The sequence below is a fragment of the Amblyomma mixtum genome, chromosome 1 (genome assembly GCF_055824585.1).
Source record: "Amblyomma mixtum isolate Tamu chromosome 1, ASM5582458v1, whole genome shotgun sequence".
Classification (NCBI taxonomy): Eukaryota; Metazoa; Arthropoda; class Arachnida; order Ixodida; family Ixodidae; genus Amblyomma; species Amblyomma mixtum.
Window position 1 is genome coordinate 23368939 of NC_143012.1, and position 10211 is coordinate 23379149.

Here is a 10211-nt window from a genome sequence, read left to right on the forward strand (position 1 = left end):
CTTAGTTACAGTTTGACTTTTCTGAGCCTCGCGCTAGACTAACGCAACCCAACTGAGCACCGTTTTGGACGCTGATTGGCGAGTTGCTTAAGCACCGTTTTGGACGCTGATTGGCGAGTTGCTTGTTTTCCTGCTTTTCTTTTCTCGCCGCTTCCGTGCCACTGAGCCATTTCCTTCATTTTTGTTCCCCCAGTGCATAAAAACTGCACTCGTCGCATGCCGTTCACTGTTTGTGCTATGAATGATGCAGAAGCGGTGGAGCTCTGCCGCGTCACACCGTGAAGGATGCCGAAGGCCCTTACGACGTTGGAGCAGTTCTGCTTCGATGCTACCAACAGTATGCATGCAATAAAGCATTGATGGAAATTTGAACAACAATCATTGCCACATTGTTCTCATCTCAAATCAGGCAACCATTGCCATTGCCCAGTCTTTCACCGAATAAATTTACCATGATGCAAGCAGTTCCTGTCGGTCTTTTCAGGGTCGTTTGACAGTTTGAACTTTAGGGTAATTCGATCATTTTTTCCAGTCTCAAAGTTCGAATTAACAAGCTTTTATTGCATTAACAATGAAAAGCCTTGCTGCTGACATCTATGTGGTTTCAGTCGGCAGATTTTAATCTCACTGAAAAGCTACTTTTCCATAATTTTTTTATGCATTTCTTAAAAGTACTCTTGAACACAGCTATGCTCTTTAGATACCTTCTTTCCGTAAGAACCGTAAGCGTACTAAGCTCCTACACATACATGAGGGAAATTAAAATCGATTGCATGTTGTCATTTCTGACCGGAACAAGGCTTTCAGCAATGAAACAAATTTACCCATTCAATACATATCGTATGCAATTCTGAGCCTCCTCTCTGTGAAAGTGTGGAGGCCGAATACAAAAGAAGGCCTTGGCATTTCACAATGGGGGCACCTTTTATATTTGTATTTTGGTGGTTATGTATTCACATACCGCCTTGTGTTTTGTGTGCGCTAGAAAATCCTAGCCTTGTTATAACCTTTTTGTGTTGATGTTCTCGGTGTATTAATAGGAGGAATGAGAAAAGAAAGTCTGGCCTCTATATGACATGGCCTTGTTTGTTTAGCAATCCTCAGAAGTTCTCTCCTAATTACATAAATAAAATGTAGACTTCACTGCACCATATTGTGTCGTTTGTCAAATGACTTCCTCCGTGTTGCATATGGTGGGCACATTTGTGTTCCAAGTGCAACCTCAACATTTTCGATCTCTCTTCAAAAAACTGTAGGTTAGGTGACATAGCTGTTGATGCAGGAATGCATATAACGGCTACATTTTCACTTCTCTTTGCAAATTTTTGTACATCTACCTGTCCACACCATGAGAAAACTTGCAAAAAATAAAACAAAGAAAGAGGTGGCAAGGCTCTGTCTTCAGTGGGATTCAAACCCACACCTCCTGGGGCCCACTCGGGGCCTCTAACCTCACCGCTTCCTTCACAGGGCTACCTTTGACGTTTCAGGTTGACATCTCTGCTCACGTGAACCATATGCACTGCAGTTCAGAGGGCATTGTAGACTTCTTTGAAAAGTATGTTATATTTTACCATGGTTTGCGCATCCTGAAATGCATCTTTCAGTGCAAAAAATAGTCCATAGCATATATCTATAGCTAAGTTTATGTGCTTTGCACAATTGATATTAGATGGCACCACAGTATTCTGCTTTTATCGCTTCAGCAGTGATGACAGCTTGCTTATACAACTGGGATTCACCGGGCATTCTACATTTCTTTCAAAGCTGTTCACCACATTCCACATGGTTTTAGTTTCTGCATTTTTAAGTAAAGAAAGCTGTATGTTTTGGCAAGTTGAAGTTGTATAGGGACGCCAACGCAGAGTTCGAATCAGTTGAAATTTTAACTAACCAAAGTGAATGGAAAATCCGGTACACTGCAGTCAGGAAACAGTTGGGGAATGAGATTACCCTGTTTTATTATTCTAAAAATTTTGCTTTTTTTTCTCAGAAAGCAACCCCAACACCATCTGTGCTTAAGCCCGAACATAGCAGAAGGCCTCCTCTCCACTCGCCAAGAGCTGGGTGCGTAGCTGAACACGTTTGAAAGAGCAACAATGATTTGCAAATGGCCTCACCCATATGACAAGTAATTGAGCACATTCTCTAGTCTTTTTCATAGAACAATTTCTTCAGGAACATGACTGCTGTCAACATCACAGCTGTACATATCTTTCACATAATTAAGAGTGTCGGACTTAGTTTTTTATTTTCTATAAACTCGGTGGACTTTTTCAGTATTTATTTCAGAGTCAAAGTTCCAGTTTTTTCGGCGGGTAATATTTTCGAGAAATGAACAACGGACTTTCTTCGGGGGTTTAATGCAGCAATCCTGTGTCGTCAAAAGTCATCTGAAGTCTATCTCGGTTTTTGTGTCATCATGAACAATTTACTTACCAGCAATTAGCATGTCGGTGGCAGTAGTTTGAGCTATTCTTGTTGAAGAAATTACTATCGTCATTTTAAATGAGGTAGCCAGAAGACAAAATCGCAAGTGGAAATTTACTTTTATGAACTAGGTTGACATCTTAGTGTTGGGTTCTCGTGCTGGGTAGATCGCGAGGGCAGAACATCACAAGGTCTGTGTTTTGGTGGTAGCGATGCTGAATTGTTGCGATAGCCAGAACGTACTTTCTTGTCACAGCCATGCACAGTTTCGTGCCGGTGTCTTGCATTTTATTAACCTACTTAATTGACTAAATGCTCTAAGCAGGTGATGATAATCCAAAAACAGTGCTTAGCTGGCTGGCAGCAAGGATATGGTGCTTCTAGGTCATCAGACGTGCATATGTCAGCGGAGCACTACCTCAAATCAAATAACTACGATGTTTATTCAACAGCATTGTTGCATCATGCCCCTTGCATCCCGCTTACTTAATTTCAGCTTTGAGTGTAACTCGCATTCGACAGCCAGCTAACTATGCCTTGCATGCCAAGAATGCTGTCCTTTATCGGTTTTTCGAAAACTGAATTCGGCGGGCTTTTCTCGGTTTTTTTTTTTCGATTTAAACCGAAATGACCAACCCCTGTACATAATGTAAGTTGGACAAATCCCTCTTGCATGACAGTCAAGCAGCTGTCTAAAGGAAAGCCTAAAACCCCCAACAACTAAATATTTGACTTCAGATGGTGTTTTTTGGAGCGATTTTTAAACTGCTTGAGCCACATTTTCTTGCAAGTTCATTTGCGATCATCTCATTACCACTCTTGGTGCCTACATATTCTCTCCTGTACAACCTAATGTATTTCAGACACCTCAGCTAGGCTGGCCTTTAATAATTGGGAAAGATTTATGGGGCCCTGTCATGTTGATCCTGATCTTTTTGTATTGTATAGTTGCTACAGAAACAGTCCTTGAGTTCTCAAAAAGCCTTCAGTTGCCAGACAGTCCTTGTGTCGTCCCCATTTGTCCCCGCCCATTGTTGCTTTGGCACTGAATCTGTCTCTAAATAAAATTTATTCTCTCATGAAGGGGGTTCGTTAACGTGATCTCGGTGGACACCTGAACCGCACCGTGAGGGAAGTGAGGAAGGTGGGAGTGAAAGAAGAAAGAGAAGGAGGTGCAGGCCCACACAGTTGTCTGGCAGCCGTCGTGTGCGTGGTAGATGTGAGCGTGTAAGTGGCAGCGAGTGCATGCAAGAGAACGTGCACCCTTCCATATTCCCTCAAGACGTGGCTGAGGCAGCTCGCTTGAGAGAACCACTGCCTTGCCGCGTCCCCTTCCATTCATCCTATGGCCTTCAAAAGGTGTTGCAGTGGGCATAACACTGCTACAACAGTGACGCCACTGCTCCAACAGTCGCTGGAGCAGTGATGCCACTGCTTCACATCACTGCTCCAACAGTGACGTGAAGCAATCCACCGACACCCTGCCTTCTATCAGTTAAGAAGGAAAGAGCAGACCAGGCATTAGTTGAACTTTTATTACTTAAGCACCATTTCAGGTCTGCCATGGCTATTTTTCGTGGCATCTAGTTGGTGAGAGAGCGAGGAACAACTTTATTGCCGTAGAATGCCGGGATTTACGGCAGGTGCGCTTGGTGTGGCTGCCAGGTGGGGCCTAGCCGCACACGTTTGATTACATGGATGATTATGTGGCAAAATTTTTTGACACCCAATGCAGCAACAGCAATTTGTGCATGCGGTGACCTATGCACTGACGCTGTATGTAGTGCTTTCATGCACACAAAGCTACCAACACAAGTGCAGAAGATTCTCGTAATAAAGTTTCCACACATGTCGCGAAGCAAAATACTAGCAGCAAGCAAGGCACACCCTTACATAACCACCCTCGAGAAACAGTGATTAGCAGTAGGTTGTGCGCACCACATTTTATTGTCTTAGTCTCACTACAGCCCCACCCCAGGTGGAAGGCCAGCAGCCTCCAGCTGTCATATCGTCCCAAGACCCAGCAACGTAAAACTTGTCCAGCATATTGGACTGTGGGAATCACCCACATGGAAGCAATGGAAGGAAGCTTAGTACTGTAAAAAAGTCTTTCCTAGCTTCTATAAGGACCTGTGATGCTATCTAGCGAGTACAGTCTAAAAGAAATTCTTTCCCTCCTTTTCAGGAGCTATCAAAAAGGTATGAGTCGGTGCAAGTGCATTTTGCACCATGGCTCAAAAACAATTAGATTCACAACATTCCAGTAGGCTTTAAGCACTTTCAAGCACTTAATAGTGCTGGTAATAGTAGTGGAGCAAAGAGGAGCTTTATAATCTTTTTTTCTCCTTTGGAAATTTTGTGATTTTCTTCATATAGTACATTTTCCAGTGCTCAGCCAAAAGTTCTAAACGTTGCAATACATTTCAGTCATTTTTTGGAGCCTAAATTATCAAATACTTGTATGTATGTATACTTTGTTATTGGACTTTTTGTTTGTAATGCATAGCACTTACTGGTGATTAAAAATTGTTCCCTCTCCTGCCTGAAGTGATTTCGATTTGCAGTACTTTGTGAATAAATAGATAATGGTAATGTGGCATGATTATCTCTGGAACTAGATTACAGGTGCATAGCTGCTCTCTTTCCAAGCCATGTCACTGAGTAGTTCACCAAGTGTGAAAGATACTCTTCTCCTTCACTATGAAATACCACATTTCTGGCCTATTGCTCTCTCACAGTTAGCTGGAGAGAGCTCAGATGCTTCCAGTTATGTTGTACTCGAAAGTGCTGCACCTCAGAAAGACACATGTACTACATGAAGCAAGTAGCCAGCAGATTTTGCAAGTCTCGGATTAACTCCGACCAGTTTCCCTACACCAACCACAAGCCCTCTCAAGGGCTCCACGGCCAATGGATATGAAACTAATAAAAATGCACAGCTACACAGCTGAACACACAGTGTAAGGGGGAGCGACCCAGTAGACATTACAAGCGGTACAGTTAACTTTGACCGTCACTTTAGGAGAGACCTGTGCATATCTATACACAGTTGGTAGCAGCACGCCTAAATTTTTTCTTTGCGAATTATTGCCACCTAGCAATGCAAGCCTATTGCCATAATCATCATATTCGCACACAATTCTTTGTCCATTACAATGCTGAAAAGTGAATGTTGCAGTGTTCCTCACAACTGAGTAAGCTGGACGAGAGTGCCAGCATCACCTATACTTACCATGTAACTCAGTTTTACGCTCATGAATCTCTGTGCGGACAAATGAAGAGACCAGCGCAGGCCAATCAATGAAAGGAGCCGGCCCACACTTACTTCTAAGCACTCTTAGCTGCTGCACTGAGCAAGCAGCACATTTTTAGAAAGCTTGGTGTCAAGGCAAACTTTCACCCGTCGCCAAAGCATTAACACACAAGCCACACGTTTAAACAAAAAATGCATCTTTTTATTATGGCATCTGAGTAAACAGCTGCTACCCGTACAAAAAATAATTTACATGACTATGAGGGTATGGGCAATAAATTAACATGAAGGGCGAATGACGACTAGCTATCACAGTTTGCGGCTCAGTCCACTTCTTCGATCGTGGGTCCCGAATGGTGTGGAGCTGCCGAGGCATGCTTAGGTCCCTGCTGCTGCTGCTGCTGTTGCTGCTGCTGGTGGAGCTTGCTCATGATGGGCATGCAGGCCTGCTGCAGCTCCTTGAGCCGGTGCTCGTACTCGTCCTTCTCGGCCAGGCTGTTGGCGTCGATCCAGGAAATGGTCTCTCGGCACTTGGACAGGACGGCTTCTTTGTCAGACGAAGACAGCCTGTCCCCGGCCTCTTCGGCCGCTTGCTTGACCCCGTAGACGTAAGACTCGAGGGAGTTGCGAGCGGTCACCCTCTCTCGCTGTGCGTCGTCCTCCTGCTTGAACCTCTCTGCCTCGGCTAACATGCGCTCAATGTCCTCCTTGGAGAGGCGGCCCTTGTCGTTGGTGATGCGGATGCTCTCCTGCTTGCCCGTGCTCTTGTCCCGGGCCGACACCTGCAGGATGCCGTTGGCGTCCAGGTCGAAGGTCACCTCGATCTGGGGCACGCCGCGGGGCGCCGGCGGGATGCCATTGAGGTTGAACGTGCCCAGCAGGTGGTTGTCCTTGGTCAGGGCGCGCTCTCCTTCGTACACCTGGATGGTGACCGCCGGCTGGTTGTCAGCGTAGGTGGTGAACGTCTGCGACGTCTTGCAGGGGATGCGCGAGTTGCGCTCCACGATGCGCGTCATCACTCCGCCCGCGGTCTCGATGCCCAGCGACAGCGGCGCCACGTCCACCAGCAGCACGTCGCGGATCGTGTCGCTAGAGTCGCCGCTCAGCACGGCCGCCTGCACCGCGGCTCCGTAGGCCACGGCCTCGTCCGGGTTGATGCCCATGGACAGCTCCTTGCCGTTGAAAAAGTCTCGCAGCAGCTTCTGCACCTTGGGGATGCGCGTTGAGCCGCCCACGAGCACCACGTCGTGGATCTGGGATTTGTCCATCTTGGCATCGCGCAGGGCGCGCTCCACGGGCTCAAGGGTGCTGCGGAACAGATCCATGCACAGCTCCTCGAATCGGGCGCGGGTGATCTTGCTGTAAAAGTCGATACCTTCGAACAAAGCGTCGATCTCGATGCTCGCTTCGGCCGAGCTGGACAGGGTTCGCTTGGCGCGCTCGCAGGCCGTACGCAGTCTCCGCACCGCCCTCGGGTTTACCCGCAGATCCTTGCGGTGCTTGCGCTTAAACTCTTGCACGAAGTGCTCCACCATTCGGTTGTCGAAGTCCTCGCCTCCCAAGTGGGTGTCTCCCGCCGTTGAGCGCACTTCGAACATGGAGCCTTCGTCGATGGTCAGCACTGAGACGTCGAAGGTGCCGCCTCCCAGGTCGAAGATGAGGACGTTCTTCTCGCCACGCAGGTTCTTGTCCAGCCCGTAGGCCAGAGCGGCGGCAGTGGGTTCGTTGATGATGCGCAGCACGTTGAGGCCGGCGATGGCTCCGGCGTCCTTGGTCGCCTGCCTCTGCGAGTCGTTGAAGTAGGCTGGCACCGTGATGACGGCGTCGCTCACTTTCTTGCCCAGGTAGGCCTCCGCCGTCTCCTTCATCTTGGTCAGAACCATGGCGCTGATCTCTTCAGGGTTGAAGCGTTTCCGCTCGCCCTTGAACTCGACGCTGATCTTGGGTTTGCCTCCGTCATTCTCCACCTGGAAAGGCCAGTGCCGGAGGTCGTCCTGGATCTTAGGGTCGTCGTAGCGGCGTCCGATCAGCCTCTTGGCGTCGAACACCGTGTTCTCCGGGTTCATGGCCGCCTGTGCCTTCGCTGCATCGCCGATCAGCCGCTCCGTGTCCGTGAAGGCCACGTAGCTTGGCGTCGTCCGGTTGCCCTGGTCGTTGGCGATGATCTCGACGCGGCCGTGCTGGAAGACACCCACGCAAGAGTACGTGGTGCCCAGGTCGATGCCGATTGCCGGCACGTCTGCCATTGTTCGGCTAGGCATGGTGACTGTGTTTGTTGTGAGAGTTGCGTTCCGTTCAGAACACTCGTTCGCTTGTTGCAGTCAGTGAAATCTGCCAAACGCTTGCGCGGCGCGGCATTTATACGATTCGCGCGCTTTTCTAGAAGCGCCCAGAAATTTCGCGAGCAGAGCCAACCAATCGAAGCAAAGCGGGTCATTGACGTCACGCGAGCTGCTCTGCGATTGGTCGCCAGCGGTAAGAATGCTCCGGAAAGGTCTCGCGTCGTCTCCTTTCAGCTTACGAAGAGTAAAAAAAAAAAAATAGTTTTGATGCCGCGACGTTGGCCGCGTTTGTTTGCTTCTGAGGTTTATTGTGCCGCCCTTAATGCTGTGTCGAAGTGAAGTGGGCACAAAAGTTTGCTTGCACTAAATATTCTCGGAATGCCTGGTTTCTTGGCCTTCGTAGCCACTCGTAGCCATATCCGTACGAGAGCACGCGAGTAACGCGAGAACGTTCGAGACCTTGCGGGATCATAACAATCGAGGCAGAGGAAGATGGCCGCGCCCACTCGAACCGTCTCGAAGTCTCGCTATGTTCTAGGCACTATAGTTTCGCCTTGTAGTTGTTGTTGCGTAGTCTTCGGCTTGTCGACCTGATATTTGTATTGCTGTTTATTGTAAGGCCATTGAAATCATATTTTCTTGCAACAATATTATCATAATGATCGCGTTTTAGTACCCGATTGTTTGATCCCCATGTTGTGATTCCAGCTCTTGAAACAGGCTGGCTCAAGTTTTTTAGTAGATAAAAACTTCGTTTCAGCGATTATGTTATGTTTCACATGACCTAAGCATCAACTGCATGTCACAGCCATCGTTCTGCTGATGAAACCGAAACGGTGTCAAGAAGAGATCCACTTGTAAATAGTTTCGTGGTCATAGGCGAGTGGCAAGGGGCGCTCCTGTGTATTAATGTCTAACGCGTCATTTGAGAGAAGAAAACACGCCTCTAATATTTGGTGTCTATAGTTGCAAGTGTGTTTCATTTAGAAGCTCAGCTTAGCTGATGTGGCTGAAACATAATTCAGACATGGCAGTTGCGCGAAACACACACAAGACAGGGTACGATACCAGCGCTCGTCCCGTACGTACCCTGTCTTTTGTGGGCGTGTTTCGCGCTACTGGCATGTCTGAAGTATTGAACCAACTAGCCCGACAACACGTTCTACTTGCTGAAACATTAAGGTTGCATGAGAAGATGCAGGCACCAAGGGTCAGCCGGCACTATACAGGAGGAGCTTCCAAGGAAACATTTAATAACGGTCCAAAAACACTAATTGTAGTCAATCATTTTAACTTCATACCCTGTAGTCTTTTCTGTGACAATCGCTCACTGGTCGCACTCGAGGATATATCTATATAGCCTACATCGCACAAAAGGTCTGCAGCCCTCATATCGCTGAGGGTTACAACAGCAGATGAGCCTAATGAATGTCGTGTGCAAAACCATTTGCAACTTATTGTGCAATGGTATAAGAGCCCCATGTCACCGCACCCACCGGCGGTGTCAGACTTTGCCACCTACAGGGTTGGTACACGGGTGTACCACCAGCTATGGGTCATCATCACCAGCCTGACTACACCCACTGCAGGGCAAAGGCCTCTCCCATGTCTCTCCAATTAACCCAGTCCTTTGTCAGTTGCCGCCACTGTATCCCCGCAAACTTCTTAATCTCATGCGCCCACCTAACTTTCTGCCGTCCCCTGCTACGTTTGCTTTCTCTTGGAATCCACTCCGTTACCCTTTAGGACCAGCGGTTATCTTGCCTTCGCATTACATGCCCTGCCCAAGCCCATTTCTTCCTCTTGATTTCAACTAAGATGTCATTAACCCGCGTTTGTTCCCTCACCCACTCCGCCCTCTTCCGATCTCTTAACGTTACACCTATCATTTTCCTTTCCATAGCTCGCTGCGTTGTTCTTAACTTAAGCTGAACCCTCTTTGTTAGCCTCCACGTTTCTGCCCCATAGGTGAGTACCGGTAGGATACAGCTGTTGTATACTTTTCTCTTCAGGGATATCGGTAAGCTACCATTCATGATCTGAGAGAAGCTGCCATATGCGCTCCACCCCATTCTTATTCTCCTAGTTATTTCCCTCTCATGATCCGGATCTGCGGTCACTACCTGCCCTAAGCAGACTTATTCTCTTACTACTTCCAGCACCTCGCTACCAATTGCGAACTGGTGTTCCCATGCTAGGTTGTTGAACATTACTTTGGTTTTCTGCATGTTAATTCTTAGCCCCAC

The 10211-nt window shown here is 47.7% G+C and overlaps 1 protein-coding gene across 1 annotated transcript; it reads right to left on the reverse strand.

Moving 5' to 3' along the window:
* Positions 1-5871: 5871 nt before the first annotated feature.
* On the reverse strand, positions 5872-8502 carry LOC149365731 (heat shock protein 68-like). The gene has a single exon (XM_089545523.1). The coding sequence runs from the start codon at positions 7942-7944 to the stop codon at positions 6007-6009; it is 1938 nt and encodes a 645-aa protein (XP_089401649.1). The 5' UTR covers positions 7945-8502; the 3' UTR covers positions 5872-6006.
* Positions 8503-10211: the final 1709 nt, after the last annotated feature.